At 40.5% G+C, this 17,083-nt stretch overlaps 1 protein-coding gene across 4 annotated transcripts in view; it reads left to right on the top strand.

Annotated features, from left to right (window-relative positions):
* The first annotated feature begins 1,273 nt into the window (after positions 1-1,273).
* plpp3 (phospholipid phosphatase 3) overlaps positions 1,274-17,083 on the top strand; it is a 36,015-nt gene continuing 20,205 nt past the window's right edge. Inside the window, exons 1-2 of one of the 4 annotated variants that reach the window (XM_079474008.1) lie at positions 1,274-1,546; positions 1,635-1,894. In XM_079474008.1, coding sequence (XP_079330134.1) covers positions 1,759-1,894 — 136 coding nt within the window. In that variant the 5' untranslated portion in view covers positions 1,274-1,546; positions 1,635-1,758. Of the gene's footprint in view, positions 1,895-17,083 lie in introns of all 4 variants that reach the window. The other 3 variants (XM_079474010.1, XM_079474009.1, XM_079474007.1) reach the window with 3 other exon arrangements.

The following is a 17,083-nucleotide window of genomic DNA, read 5'->3' as shown; positions in this document are numbered from 1 at the left end:
GAATGATTCCAACTTGTGTGACATTGCGAAATATCCGAAAAGGCTAATTTCTGTTTATCGGTTCTGTATATTGGGTGTTACAAGTTGATAAAAAGTGCTGACTTTGGCACCATGATTTCTTTCTTACATACAATTATGTGTATACAGTGTATAGATAGTAAAAACATTTTTTTTGCTTTCTTTCAGCATATACGACAATTGCCAACTGATTTACTAACTTGTATAACAATGAATTGCATTGTAACTGTAAAAAAATCTTGTTGCTGGATTATCTCATTCATAACGCGTGTGTGTTACACACGCCTTTACCGCTAGATGGCAGTAATGTATTAGATATTTTGTAGTTGGAATTTGTGGAAGGTTAAATGCGCTGCCAAAACACGCATCTGACATTACAATAAAACTGTTACACGACTACTACTACTACTAATAATAATACTAATAATGTGTCCAGGCAAGGGTGATACAATCAATACATTAATACTTGAATAGTTTCAAAATGAAATAACTCTAAAAATCTAAAATGTTATAAATTTTTATGATGATATCGTGTTTTTATTGTGTTAGTTAGCTGCGTTTTAGAGTGATTATGGCTTAAATCTAAACAAACCAACTGCAATTTGATTGAAATTTATTGGAATGCAAAATACAAAATTTGGTCATTTTAAATAATAGCTGCTTTTTTTGATGAAAACAATACATTATAATATTAAAATATGATCACAAAAAATAATAACTTGATTTTAGAGATGCTGCTGCCGTTACTTTCGAAAAATTTCCCAGATCCTTATTCGGATGGGGTCAGCGCTTGCTGGGCCATTGCGGGCTATTCACCTCTTTGTTCTGAAGCCACTCAAATGTTACGGTTTTTTGACCCTGTCTCATATTGGATCGTTGTTCCGCTTTCACCGAGCTGTAAACAAACTATTTTTCTGCAAATCCCTTCACGTTTTTTTTCTTCTAATATAAGAATTTGGTTCGGTTTTTTTGTATTCTCATACGTGCAATCCACTCCATCGAGTTATAACTAAAAAAACAGTCATTGCATTATAAATATTGTGGCATTTTGCGTTACTTTATACGCTTTACGTAGATCTGATGTTCTTTATCTTTCATTTACTGTACTAACATTAGAATGATCATTTGCACACAAATGTTCTCGCACAGTATTTTTCAACATTGAAAAATCACACAAATGCAATGCATAATGTAGACAACAGGTTCAGCTGGTGGTCTTTACCGTAGTGAAATACAAAACTGATCTTTTAGCGGCGGCCGCTTGGAGCGCCACAGATCGCCGTGTTTGTGACTCGAGAGTGATGATACTGGAGTGCGGGCTTCATTGAGCGGCGTGTGTCTGGAGAGGAGAAGGGGGCTGAGCGCTCGGCGAAGCGAAGGAGGTGGAGACCAAACGGAGGATTCATAAAAACAGGAGTTGATCTCCTAGTTTTAAAAACGCCGCTCTCCGTTCAAGCCTTAAAGTAGCGTAGAGGTAGCTCACAAGCCACTAATTTACAAACAAACGACGACTCGTCAGACAGAGAAGGTACATTGTAACACTGCGGTTCCCTTGTAGAAAGTTGAATGGACTTGGTTGTTGCAGGCGCATCTCATTGTTTTTATTGACTTTTCAGGATTTCTTTTCCATTTACTGGGAGCTTTAACGTTCTTATTGACAAGACCACTATAACGATATCTGATCTCCGTGTTTGCCCGGACTCGGATTGTAAAGACAAAGAAATAAGGAGGATCTTTCAAATGCAAAACTATATGTATGAGAAGGCGATGGCACCCGAAACAAGAAACGGAGGGACATCTACGTTAAATAACAACGGCGTTGACAACAACAAGAGGAAACTTTTAATAGTGCTAGATATCGTCTGCCTTATCCTGGGTAAGTCCTTCACAGAGTAAAGTTGAAACTATGGGAAAACATCGATGCACAACTGCACAGTTACAGATTGTTAAGGAGATTGAGTTTGCAACAGTTACACACTCTTCCCTTATTTTTACATTTGTCAGAGTCAATTCAAAGTTATATTTATTGTACGAAAGACAAAAACAAATTGAGCTACAACATGGCAAAATATGATTGATTTTTATAGTAACTGCAGTTACAAATGGCTTAGTTCTACACTCTGTGCATTATTGTCTGTTTATTTTTTAAAGAAGGGCAAATGGACATGCACAAAATGCAATTCAGTTCAAATGATATATATTGCATATAATGCATGCATGGCATGTTCAACAATGTGCCTCGGATGGAGAAATGTAGTCCAGATGATGTTATTCTGGTGATGTATTGGGGAAATAACATACAGGAATGATTAAAATAATGCTTTGAGATAATGATGCAACAGTGGGGTTTTTTGTAACGGCATTGTTATCTTGGCAGACAGAACAATAACGGTTAAAACAGTCTTATCTCAGACAAAAGTTGGCATTTTTCCAGTTTCTTTTTGTTTTCCCTTGTTTATGATCCATCATTTTTGCAAGAAACAACATTTTAAGAAGTTTTAATGAATGCTTTCTCACTCTTGAGATTACGCGAGGGGTTGATGTGAACATTGGGTCCTTTGCATCTATTTGACATCTTTTGAAGTGGCATAAGAACATGCTTATTATGGTTAACCAATCACTTGCACGTAACCGAATAATCTGTAGTCAAAACAAGTTCTGTAAACATGCCTTCGTGTTCACAGCTTTTTACAGTCGTGATGTAACTGATTTCTGGGCTGTTTTTTCTTTTGAATCCTCACAGCTGTGAGGTTTATTCTGACTGTGATATATGTAAATCGCTCCCATGTGCTTGTGCATCTTTGTTCTTGGCACAAAAACGAAGTCATTTAAAGAGAAACAGACACATGCTTTAATCTGGTCAAGTGTTTATTGTGCTCCCCCTTAAGATTTAAGTTTATCGTCTTTCGCACGGCATTGAGAATTTGGAAAATTAGGTGTACGTTGGGGGCACAGTGTTATGTTATGATGTGCGGTGGTTACAATTCTAGACTGGAAACCAAAGGTTGTAGGTTCAAATCGCAGATGTTGATCATCTGAGCTCTCGAGCAAGACACTTGACCAATATAAACGTTAATATTAATTTTGTTTCTTGGTGAACGGCTTTTCGTTCAGATGCCTGGAAACAATCACAGCATCGGGTTCTCATCTTTCCTCAAAGCCTGTCAGTTCAAACCCTCCTTCAGAATGATGGGATTAACAAACTTCAGCTCTCAATTTTACACATTCTTTCAGTGAGACCCTCCAACCCTCTCACCAACCACCAAGCCCCCCCCCCCAGCTGGCATATGCCTCATTTAACTCTGGCCACGGCATCATATCAACTTTCTCTCACGATTTTGGAGGCAGAACAAGTCCCGGTCCTTTTGTTCCCAAGAATGCGGGTTCGAATGGCTTAAACATGCCGCTTTAGGGAAACATGCTAAAGCTTTTGTAAGCAATTAGAGTCTTAGGCTTAAAACGCCCGCAAACCTTTGACGGCAACTGAACTACGGTTGTCGTGCTTTTAGAAAGAGATGACACGTTGCAGCAGGTGGGAATAGAAGCAGGGAAATATCGCTGAGCGATGTCATACGATACGATGGCAACCAAGGGTGTTTAAAAGCATTTCTTTGAACTTGCGCTCCCAAATTAGACGTTTAATGCAAGTTCTGTGCTAATAACTTCCCTTTTCTGTACAATAAAGCCGCTGCTTAATGAAAATGAACACCCAGGGATTCCTGTGCGTGTTTTGCAGCCCTTTTTAAAGCGCAACCAAAATGAGACGTGCAGTCATATGTGGCTTTGATGTAGACACATAAACATGCACTGCATATGGAACTAATAACCTAAGAACAAAATTCCTCCTGTTGGATCAAATTATTTGCATCTAGAAAGACATAATCCGACATGTCATGTTTAAGACAGGGCTTGGTCTGTTTTGTGGGGCTTTGGGGTGGGGGGTGCATGTGAAAGAGTGGAGTCGCATTTGGAGGGATTTGAAAAGGATGGGTGAAGAATGTCTGTTACTGAATGGGCTTTGTTAGCGGTGTCGATACGGCCCATCCAGAGATCAGCCACTTCAGGTTCCATCTGTTTTGGGGATCTGCGTGTTATCAAAGTCTGTCTCTATGATGTCTGATAACCACCTCAGAGCCGGCTCTCAGTTACCGCTTTATTGCAGGAATTTACTACAACATTAGTCTTTACACATGCGATACATTCTCACTGAGACCAAAGATGCTTTGTTCCTTCTCATTGGTAGTTTATCACTATGGGCATTGTATCCGCAGTGTGCCTAATGCATTATGAATGTTAATGAACCCTAAGAGAGCAGCCAGACGGATCGTAGTATGTTTAGCGTTGTCTCCTGTTGAGATTAAGCAGAGAAGCTGTAGCCCAGCTCATTTGCATACAGTAGTTATAGTAACGCAAAGGAGGCGTGTCCCCTTATGTCACTCCCCCCTGAGGGTGTCTGGGGTTGCGGGTCGCCCGCATTCCTGCCCATGCCACTGATAGCTGAAATACTTAACATACAGATACAAACACCCACCCAGGCTTTTCTCTCACCCTCTCTTTTATTCTTTGTGGGTGGCTGAGAAGCTGTTTTTACTTAAGTTTGCTTTTGGGATGTCAGTGGTTGGCTTGTGTAAATAGTTGTGATTCAAATTGACTTTTTATTCATGTGTGAATCTCAGGAGAACATTTTTTGCCATGTTTTAGTATTGATATTTTCCAATTGTATATGTAAACAGTACATATATATGAAGAGTTTGGTTCCAAAATGAGATAACAAAAATTTTGTTAGCTGTATTTGTTATTAGTTATTATGGCTTAAATCAAAACAAACCGACCGCAGTTTGATTTATATTAATTGGAATGCGCCGTAAAAAAACATGACTATATAATTTTGGAACCAAACTCTTCATATGTAATTCACAATTTCACAAGGATATGTTCTTTAAATTACAGTAATGAGATTTTGCCAGGTGGTTCAATTGGCATTAAAATAATGTAAAAAATCCTAAAACAGGCTTTTTGTGTAAAATGTATGAAAAATATGTTTTTTGTAATTAAATTATAACTGGACATGTTTCTTACATGAACTGTGAGATTCAACCTAATACGCATCCTATAAGTTTTAGGATGTTAGTAATGGAATTAGATGCGTGTTCATTGGCTCATTGTTTAAACTCCACAGATGCAAAGCATACATCACGACTTGCTCGTGACATTTAATACAGTTTCAGCTGGTCTGAAAGATTCGGCCAGGCTGCTTCCTGAAGCCTCTCCTGGGAGGCTTCAGTTTCTAAAAGAGTTTTCTTGTTTACATGCTGGGATGGAAAAGAGAACTTCACACTACAAGATATCACCACTGTCTAAACTCACCTCTGCGAGAACTACCTGGCCCTAAGTCTCTCAATATTTGTCATCTAACTAACCTCGTGAGAAGATCAAAGCTGAGGAAATGGTTCGGCTCGCATGAAATCTGGCTGTTTTTAGCCGCTTTTAACTTCTCCTTCATCCATGGCATTCCAAGAGGGCGATGGTAGAGTTATGGAGTGCCAGAAAACCCTTTGGGAGTCTCTCTCGTTTGGGTCGGACTGCATTAACCTCCACCTCTGAAGCTGAGAAGGTCTGGCCCACCTCTATAAATATTTTCCAGAATTTCTCGAATTCTTCATCGCCGACCAAGGGCGGCCTCCACTGAAGTGACATCTGGCATAATTTGCAGTCGGCATGTATGCGGGGTAAGCTCAGGAAAGGGAGGGAAGAGGAAAAGGTAGTCTCGCTAGACCCCTCTCCCGTTTTCCTACCTTCCTCCAACTCTTTCGTCTAGGTGTGGCCAGCTGTGCTGTGAAATGTAATCTCCCCTCTTTTTCTAGGCCATTTCCCAGAGTCCCAAACCCTCCCTTTTTCTGTCATTCACAGGGTGTAATTGAAGTTGACCGTCTGTTCAGGAAAGACTTTGACTGGCTGTAGCTGTCAGTCAGACAGGCTGATAAAGTCATTTTGATGTAATAGTACATTATCTTCTTCTGTTGTGACTCCCTGATGTCTACACAGCTGTACTTTCTTGAAGCAGCTATTTTGTACATTAGACACTCCACTGGATGAACTTTTTCTAAAGATGCTTCAGTTGACAGACATCTATTTGAACAAGTTTTGTATATCTGACATCCTATATTTTCTAGAGCAGATATTCAAAGTAGCGTAACCTGAGTTTTGACCATAACAGCCAATGTGTTGGAGCATGTTCGCTACCCACTAAGCCATGGGTCCAATGGCAACTTGATGGTAAAGTGTAATTTCCTGTCCCATCATGTGGAAAGTTGTTTGATAGTAAGGATCATTTCCGGAACTCTAAATGCTGTGGCTTTGACCAAACATTGCTCGGTTCCTTTGAGCATCTTGACCTACCAAATGTGCCTCAAGTTTAGAGCAGGCCTTTAGGGCAGATGTAGGAAGTGTTTGAGAATCATGTTGAAAAACAACAATATCATTTTAACTGGTAAATGGTACATTTTCAAGCCCATTACATAATGATTTGCCACATAAGATGATACAAAAAAGCCTACATTGCCTCTAACGTAAAGTCAAGCTGTGTTCTTTGAAACCTGACACAGGGTTTCCAAAGTTACTCAGAAGCTGCTAATGGCTGCCGCACCTCCGCAAATCTCTGGAAAGTGATGTAAAGAGTCGCTCAGACCCGGAGGGAGCTGTATTTTTCGAATAGTCAGCATTAGGGCTGGAGGGGTTACAATATGACGTAGGAATGTGTTCCATATGAGTGCTCTCAGTGTACAGTAGAGTTGTCTGGGGCTCAGACGCAGTCATAGAATACACTGTCTCGACCTCACCACTAGTAATGACGATGCTGTCAAAACATAGTGCCCAAGCTGTGTGTTTGTGTTGGTATAAGGGCACATTTTTGTGAGGGCAGCATGTGTCTGAATATTTGTACAAGAACCTGTCAGGGTGTTTGTGTATGTCTAAGTGCGTGTGTGTGTATGTAAGAGAGGCTGGTTTCTGAGGTTGTATGCCATGTGGGTTAATTATATGCTTGAAGAGTTTATATGACAAAGTGGCCTGCTTTAGGTAGCAATTACACAGGCAGACATGAGCATGGGTGACCATCATTTGGCTGTTTAGACTGTGTGTGTGTGTGTGTGTGTGTGTGTGTGTGTGTTGGCGGTGTTCTCCATACTTCAACCTAATACTTTGAAAACGTCCACACAAATGAAGCGAAACATAATGCTGATTTGTAAGGAGGTTCTTAGTTTTTAGTCCTCCCTGTTTGAAGAACTCAAAAATGAGCGAGATCGTCCTTATTTGCTAATAATGGAAACATGTTTCTGTGCAGGTTAGGTTTAGGGTGGTTAGGTTCTTTATTCACCCTCATGCCATTCAAAACCTGTGTACAACTTTTTTGCCTGTGGAACACAAAAGAAGATATTTTGAGAAATGTCTGGTTTTGTCTATAGAATGGAAGTCAATAGGCATGTTGTTACGCTACTTACATTTTTCGAAATATTTTGGAATGACGGGAGGGTAAATAAACCATGACATATTTTTTTATTTTGGGTGAACTTTGCCTTTAAGTGTAGGGTGTAGTAGATATCCTTATCTTCATGTCTGGGAGGTATTCACCGCAATGGGTATTATTTATCAGGAGAACATTACCATTATAACAATTATGGTTATAGTCACCATTGTTTTTGGTTTTATTTGTAACCGCTAATTTGATCATTTTTATTTACCAGAATTTTAAACAATACACCAAAAACCATGGTTACCACACTTCAGTATTGTGATTGGTATAGTCTTAAATGTGGTAACAATAGCGCAAGATCTCCGCAAGCATGGAACGAAGTTTGAAGGACCCCTGCTGTTTCTGTATGCTTTTCTTCACGGTAAACACACAAATGATGTGTTTGTTTATTCTCTGTGTAATTGTAGTCTATTTCCTCTCGCTGGTCTATATTGTATCCTGTCAGCCATTGTTTCGGCAAATGAGGCATTGTGTGTGTACGAGTATCAGCTAGTCAACGGCAGAAGCTGTTAGCGCCATAGCTCTTCTAATCCACACCACAGAACGTTCATCCTCGGCACACACAACTTGATTGTAATTCCAGGGTGTTCACAGGAATGTGACTTTTTCTGGAATGTGTCTGTGTTCAAAAGCATGCATGTGTTTTCTGCAATGGGATTTATAAAAATCCTGTGGGCATGTGTTAAACCTTATCTAGAACCAAAAGCCCAATGACCAAGGATGACCTTGCCACCCTCACACACAAACCTCACTCTCTCTCTTTCTCTCTCTCTCTCTCTCTCTCTCTCTCTCTCTCTCTCTCTCTCTCTTTTAACTTTTTCTGGGTCATATGGATTAAGTCCAGGGTGCTCGGCATTCCTCGTTGTAAGCCTAGCTGGCCCCTAAAGGGCAGTCACTCTCTGGTCATTCATATGCTAATAAGGCCTGTGTCACTAAAGCTAATATTCTAATGTACTGGATAATACTTAGATGAAACACTGTTCAATGAACCTTAAATGGGGGCTGAACCTTAATACGATAAAGCTCAAAATTCAATGCCAAGCAAGATACAATAACAGCTTCGGTCCACACAACCATATTTTATATAGCCTACTGTATACGTACACACTTCACACTGATAAAACAAATCTCAAATTAGAATGCTGTAATGGACACACAAAATCGCATGCATTTCCATGAAGTCCTGCTCTCACACAGACACACCACAGAAAAAGACAAATCTAAATGCAGCTCTCTGGTGAAGTGTTGATTGCTACGTGAAGAATATTTAGTTATAGTGCTAACTCCATGACCGTCTGCTTCTCATTGGCTTCAGGGCAGGGTGGGAGAAAGGAGCAGTCTTTACCCTACTGAAGATGCTCAAAGGCAGGTCGGTGGTCAACCCCTAAACTTATGCACCTCCAGGGTTTGACTGACTTAGGAAGTGGGCGGAGGGACGGAAAGATTGATGGACAGAAAAGGACATTTTTTCTGTCCAAAAAGGATTCTCTTCCAAAGCTACAGGGATTTCAGCGATTTATTGTTGACGAAATACTAAGAAGCAGAGAGGAGATGTTGTTCATTTTTTTAAATGCACTGTTCCGTGGGAAGAAATAGACTGAGATTGACCTTTGAACCTGGAGAACTAGGTAGCAGTTGTACAGTACGATCAACATTTCCTCGCCTAAAGGCAAAACAAGCAAACCCAGCAATGAACGTGACACACTTGGCGCATTACGACTTTTTGCTGCTTGATTTATTGAAATCTCTGGATTCTTATTTTGACATGTTGAGCCCATTTACTGCATGATTTAAATAAATGCCGAAACACTTGTTTTCTTTAAAGAAACCGCTGTAAATCTCATTCATGTGCTCTCAAATCTTCTTCTGGTGTAATATATAATTTACTAGGCTGTGTGGAGTGGGTGGGGATGCAATCTTTAAGGTAAAATAACAGAACAGCTTTGACACGTTTCTATTATGCAATGATATGTTTATTTTTTAATAAACATTTCAGTCGGGAATGTTTGTTAAACTCTAAGAGGACCGTATGAACAGATGCTTTGTTAATAATTCTCCTGTAGTAAACACTTTTGACATGTTTGGGACATGTGAGGTTCACAGTTACTATCTATTCCAAATAATATATGAGATAAGAAGTAGTGTGGCCTCAGATTTCATTGTAAGTTCTTAAAGCTTTTTTAATTTCATTGGTCAAAGAAAAGAGCAGACGAATGCCAGGAAGAACCTACCTCAAGAGGTGTTACATGCAGTACACTGACAGTAAAGTAATAGTGAATTTTAATAATGGCATTTCTTTCGCATGATGATGAGGTTTGTGGTATCAAGACAACAGGCTGCCCACTCAGATGCCCGTGTAAAAGGGCACTGCTCTGGCTACGGCAAGTAAAAATTGCTGAGCGTAAGCACATGTTTTGACCTGGGGCCCGGTCGCAGAGCCTATCTGATGTATTCAGAGAGAGTGAGAAAGGTAGGGTGGCCAAAGTGCACAGCTATGCTGACTTCAGCAGCTTGCACAGACAAAGCTAATGGAACGATACAGAGAGAGAAACAGATGTGCCAGCAGGGGTCTTTTTAGCCACACAGTACTAAAAACAATAAAATATCTAGGCCATGAAGATGTCTAATATTTTCTCAGACATTTTGTTTGTTGTTTGCTTAATATTTCACGTTTTGATTGGTGCCCCACCCATAGGGGAATATCATTGGCTCACATTTCTACATACATCAAACCTGTTCTGACTGACTGCAGCTGCTTCACTTTGCGACAGCATCCGGCCATTGTCGACATCATACAAATTACTTGATGCTCAAAAAGTTGCCGTCTTGTTGAACATGTGCCCTAGTTGAACATGTGCCCTAGTTGAACATGTGCCCTAGAAAGAGAGTATTGATTTGAGGGACTGGGAAGGTCAGAACAGAAAGGGGTCATTAGGCTTGGGTTGACCCACATTGGTCAAGGCCATTGTGTTCATGAGTATTGGTCTCTTTCTAACATGAAAAGCTGTAAATGATCGATCATGTGTTTGGGTTTAGCATGTGGGTCAGTGCCTCTGTGCCCAATGTGGGCAGTAGATAGCAGAGTGCCACAGAGACCACACATTCCAGAGGTCACAGTTCATAGGTCAGAGGTCATGGAGAACGTTAATCTTCTTTGTGTGTGTATGTGCATGTGTGTGTTTTACTGTTTAGTCTGTGTGAGTTTTGTAGATTATGTGTCTGGCTGCCAGAATGGACCTGTGTGTCTGTTTGGAAATGTCAATCAAGTTCGAAATACACCTCTGACTTGGGAGGAATCCCAAACAGAGCGGTATCATTCCGGTCAGGAAGTGCATAAACTTTTATAAATGGCACAACCACAAGAGGTATGCAAAAAAACATGTTTCCAACATTTATTAGGCAACAGTGGGTTGTAAATTAAAAAATGAAAATTTAAGGGAAAGTTCACCCAAAACGACAAATCTTTTATTATTTACTGACCCGCATGTCATTTGCATGTATGAGTTTCTTCTGCAGAACACAAATGAAAATATTTTAATGAATATTGATAGCCAAACAAAACGGACCCTCATTGATTTCCATTGTATGGACACAAAACCTCTGGGACATTTCTCAAAATATCTTAATTTGTGTTCCACAGAAGCAAGAGTCATATGCAGGTTTTCAACGATACGAGGATGAAAAGATACCATCAGAATGGATTGATTCGATGAATTGACTGATTCAGAATTGGTGACACTGTTTCCCAGTTTACTTACCAATGCTTTCTGTATCGTAAAACATGCCGTTAGTTACACCAAACTCACAGGATCGATTACCCGGTTAAACACTTCTCTGATTTACAACAAACACGCACACACCCATAAACACACAGTAATCTAAATATAAAGCTTCCTATTGTGACGCTCCTTTGCATTTCAAGAGGCACACACTCTCTCCTCCAGTCCTCATCTCCATTCCTCCATTTACCTTTCTCCCAGTAATTAATGAAGCCCTCTACTAACGGTTCCCCTGTTCCCAGCGGGGGTGGCTCTCTCTTTTGTTTTGGCCTTCAGTGTTTCAACCAATGAGAGTCTCATGAGAGCTGGCAATGAGCCACTCATTGGTAACAGAGCCATTCCCACAGGGGCTGCATGCCCATTCTCTCTCACTCGGCATCCTCCACATGCTCTCACATTGTGTGAAGGTCTTGGCCACAAGCCCTCGGCAGATCACCAATGATAAAGCCATCAATGGATCTGAGCGCTAAACAACATACCCCCAATGGCCTCCGAGGACATAATTGTATCCCTGACCGCCAACATGCTACACTAAATTGATTCTATTATTGGGTACTGCCATGCGTGCATTGTTACCTGAAGGTGTAGTCCTGACTGCTGCCATTGTGGATTATGAACAGTTGGAAAGGTCTTGCCTCATATCGAGTTTACCCCAGACTCATTGTGTCCTGTTGGGGCTCAGGTTGCACTTTGAGGTTGTTGAAGGGTTTGTGACCAACATGTTCTCCAGCCAAGAGTCACAAAACGCTGTGCAGTTAGAAACAAGAGAACAAAGGCATGACAGGCACCTACTGTACAAGTGAAACAAATATCCAGTACTTGAGTCATTCACTGATGCCTTCCTGTACACCCTATCGGAAATCATTTCCTTCGTTGTATCACTAAATTCATTTAGGATGTTGTGTAAAAGGTGCGCGGTGGGGTGCAAGCCCCTCATATACAGTAGAGGCGCTTACCTTGCACTAAATTAATAGTTTCTATTTACATTCATGCAATTGGCAGATAATCTTATTCAAAGTGACATAAAGTGCATTTAAGGTATTAGCATTTGTGTTTTTTGGGCATCAAACCCATAACCTTTGCGCTGCTGACCTAGTCATTTACCAGTCAAGCTACAAGAACAGTTTTCACTGTCATTTAAGTATGTCTGTAAGAGCAACGATGCCTAAACCGTGGACACACCGTACGACCCTCTGAGCAACTCCAGAAGATGCTAGCTGTCATTTTAACTGACACAACCACCATGCCTTTCATCTGGCACGTGGCTCATGTACAATTGTGGTTTCTAGTTCAGAGAAGTTACCTTAGCATGCATGTGTGCGTTTGCTGATGGGGGAAACGAAAGACACTCTGACGCATTTCTGTCTTCGTAATCGGCGCACGCTTACCTCAGATCTCCACTGCACAGACACAGTCACGCTATAACCTTTAAATGAGTTGTCATCTGTGCCAGGGTTAGCTGCAGTATCAGTATTACCCAATAGTAAAGGTCCAGTGTGTACTTTTTAGGGGCATCTATTGACAGAAATTAAAAAGAATATACATAACTATGTCTTCAGAGGTGTATAAAGACCTTACATAACCAAGCATTATGCTTTTATAACCTTAAGGGAGCTATTTCTATCTACATTCAGTGCAGGTCCCCTTGCATGGAATTCACCATGTATTTTCTACATTAGCCCTAAACGGACGAATTGCTCTACAGAGTGCGTTTCGTAAATACGAATCTCCTTCGACAAAGCAGCACCTGATGACGTCTTACTCCTGTCTCATTTGCCGTAGTGCTTCTAAAGGGAGGAGTGGAGAAAGCCGTTGTTTGCAATTCGCAACTTCACCACTAGAGGCAGGTAATTTACGTACACTGGACCTTTAAGTAAATATATATTTTTATATGAAAATCTTTGTCTTTAAGAGGTTCTCTAGTATGCTGTCTTTGTTTATTTTAGTGTGCGTAGGCACCATTCATTCAGAAGGAGAGTTTGACCTTTGTATCATCCTCTCGGTGCATTCAATGTCCACAGGGCCACGGCCCCTGACAGGAAGACCTTTCCTCTATACACATCTTTTAACAAGGCTTTTTGACTTCTTCGGTCGTATCTTTTTCCAACATTCAGTATTTAATTGTCTCTGAGAGCTTCTGCTTTCAATGCAATTTACTTTCACTCCCTCACACAGTCAATACCACAACTTCCTTTATAGCTGTATCGTCTAGGAGCTTTGAAAGAAAGGTCAAATGTTTAGGTTAATGTGTTGTCGGTGGTTAGATATTCTAGATATATCAACAACTTTTCTTAGCTTAAATATAAGTATAAACCGATGTGTATTTCTTTGTGGTGTTGTGGCGATGACTCCTTTAATCTTGAAATTTGCTTTCGTCAGACTGGATAAAAAAAGAATGAATGGCTTTAACTGGGTGCCGTGACCCAGTTGAATGAAACTAACCCAGAAAAACACATTTTACACATATTCACACAAGCACATGTACATAAATGTGATAATGAACAGACAAATTTTATCCTTCAGGCTACATGCCTGCATCCACGGTAGATTGGGCCCGATAACAATCGTCCAGTTTTTAGAACAGATTTCCATTCTCCTCTATGAGCATCAGGTTGCCTGTAGCAACTAACTGGCATCTGGCCATTCGCCGTGCGAGACCGAAAAGGATGCATGCCCACATCTGATAACGCAAATAGAAAAATTTCCCCCACAATGCAGCACACGGTTACCCAGCTTTGACAGATTTTCTGTATGTGTGCGGTGCTCCATTTTGGCCCCTGGTTGTTTTTCATTAGGCTTTTATTGAGCGTTAAGTCAGGGGCCGAATAGAGAGTTCGTTCACATTGAACCCAGCGCCTCTCAACACTGACACCTTTCTGACTGTTAAAGGCTTTTTTTCATTGTATTACAAACTTGTTTTTGCAAAAAATAATAATATTCATGCTGCTGTTTTACATACAGTTACAGGATTTTACACATGGCTCCTTTCCGCAAGGATAAAGAGCTGTTTAACTTTGGACTACTCTCTCTTTGTGTTTGCAAGTCATCACTCTGTAGCTGTGAGTCTTTAGGTATGGCCGTGGGTCCATCGTAAATAAGAATTTATTTCTATTTAATTAACTTTTCAAAGACAACCGACTTGTGTTTTCCTCCCATTTCCTCTCTCTCTCGCTCTGTTTGTTTTTTCTGTCACAGTTAGTGGAACTGTTAGTTACCTTATAATGGTGTATGAATAAGTTTACCTAAAAATGAAAATTCTATAGTTAATATGAATTTGGAACATGAGGGTTCTTAAATAATTATTGAACTTATATGTTTGGGTATAATTTATTTGTTTTATAGAGGGAGCGATGCATGACATATGATTCAAACCTGAGTCTACCCCATGAGCATCACAGCTTAAAATGTCTGTGGCAAGAGCGTTAAGTTCTAGAATCCAGTGAATTCTCACTCAAAACTGAGAAGTGTTTTAAGTAAAACTGTGCTTCAGATTCTTTGTAGAAGTTGCCACAAAGATGCCCATTATAATGGATCCAAAAAGCTGTAGAATGAGAAAGAGAGGGCGACAGAAGAATGGGCTGAGGCCGGCATACCAGACCACTCTCATGGTGATGACATGGGCAGTAGAAACAACAGCTCGCTGGCGTGATGAGGGCTCTCGGCCAACATCATTGGGCACAGACAGACGTCCTTTCACAAAAAGATGGAAGCAATGTTTAGATCCACACACACATACCCGCGTGAAAATTTCAGACTTGTTTAGGTTTAAGGAGTTTATATTATGGTGACCACCAAAACTGGGCCAATTTTGCTCCGGTAAACACCCCATGATTTAGGCTTGTTTACCATTCTCTTTATACACATGGCACATACACACACACACCTTAACAGAAATGAATTCGCACATCTGCTGTCTAATCACGAACATGCATGCACATGTGATGAAATTTGATTCGTTTTTTCCAGACCCGCTAGGTATATTTGACCTTGTGGTCAAAGTGGGTCTGAAAAGATCACAAGCAGCGCCGGGGAGGAATGTGCGTCTGCGTCTGTGTGCGTTTCCAGACGGTGTAACCTAGGTTCATGGGTTCCCTCCACACATTCTCATAACGTGGGTTTGAATTGGCTAAGCCTACTTAATGTTTCATATAGCGTTTGATTATAACATCCGCCGCTCAAGCACCTGTGAGAAAACCCCACAAACTCTTACAGCCCGAAGCCTTGCGTCTTTATTTGTGCAGGTGTGGAAAGTGTCTAATGTCTTTAATTCTGGAACTGCCATTTGCATATTGCATTCAGGATACATTTATCAGTTCATGTGATTCCCTGGGAATCAAACCAACGACCTTGCAGTTGTCTGCACTGTGCTTTACCAGTTGGGGTACAGCTGTAGAAAACGTTTTGATCTTGTGAGGTGTAGCACTTGACATTGTACACCACTTTGTCTCTTGAAACCACAACATTTTCTTTTCAGCATGTTTGAATGTTATTTTGCACTCTACCTAAGTGCATTGTCATGTAGTTTTTGAGGTTACAGATGTAGATTTTTGTTGCAGAAGAAAAGCCAAGAGGTCCTGAGGGTAGACCAAGGAACGTTGTTTTACACATTGTGCTGGTTCCCAAAGCTTGTCTGATCTTACATCTTAAAGGTTTGGTTAACTGCATGCATGTAGGCGTGTAAAAAAGGCACCAGTTATCGAGACTGCTGTCGTCTCGCTCACACTAACCACAAAAACCCAACGCCCCTTCCTTCTTTTTTTGCTCCAAACAACGTTCCAGAAATTTGGGTGGTCAGCGTAAGCGAAGCTTTGTTTTTCTAGCTATTCGCACATTTTACAATCCTTCAAGGGGAACTTTTCAAAGTCCCACCACAAGTTTCAGTCTGATGTTTAGTTTGCTTTGATTCAGAAATATGTATTTATTTTTCCTGCTGTTGGCTGGACGTTGACAGTTGATGTGCGTTTTGCAGGAGGTGTGACATTTTAATGAGTCGGCCATTTTGGGCTGAGCTCCCAGCCTGGCATCTACCCATTTATTCCACAAAAATACACTGGCTTCGAACTTTCGATATATATATACAACTGATGTATGTGTAGTTCGTGGATTATTTATACACAGGAAAACCTTCACAGTATACGTGTGTGTGTGTGGTTTTTGTCTTTGAACCATGAAGTTTCTCCATCGTGTTACCTAAAACAGAAAGGCCCACACTTACAAAAGAATGGTGAAAGTTTTTTGGTTAAAGCACCAGTGAAAACTCCACATTGTCTCCAAAAAGCCACATTCTGTAGCTCCATTCCAACACACAGTAAGCTGTCCACCAAAACAACATTTTAGGTGCACCTCCAATTGGACAAGATGGTAGGCAATGTGATGCTATGTTGCCTCTGTGTCACTAAGAACTACACTGAACCTATTGATATGTTTGATGTTCAATACAAGGTCTCTTCTTTGTTAAATAATCTGATTATACAGTGTTGTATGCAAAAAAGCTTTGCTGCATTGTCTTTAGCTGTAAGCTACTTTGCACTGACAATGGCCCTAAACCAAGGCTGAAGGGAAAGGGGAGCTTCTCTTGCTACGTTGTTGCTTGCGCAAATTACTTAAGTGGCAAACGTGCAAACTGTTATTTGAATTCTATGTTTATTGGATACACAATACATTTTGTGCGCTGTGTGGGGGTTTTGTGTACTCCACTCTTGTAGTAGCAGCAGCACTTTAAGGTAGTGTTTTGTTTAAACATTAGATAAAGAAC

This window comes from Barbatula barbatula, assembly GCF_947034865.1.
Source record: "Barbatula barbatula genome assembly, chromosome: 15".
Taxonomy (NCBI): Eukaryota; Metazoa; Chordata; class Actinopteri; order Cypriniformes; family Nemacheilidae; genus Barbatula; species Barbatula barbatula.
The sequence above is the reverse complement of the archived record's forward strand: the minus strand, read 5'-3'. Positions and strand labels throughout refer to the sequence as shown.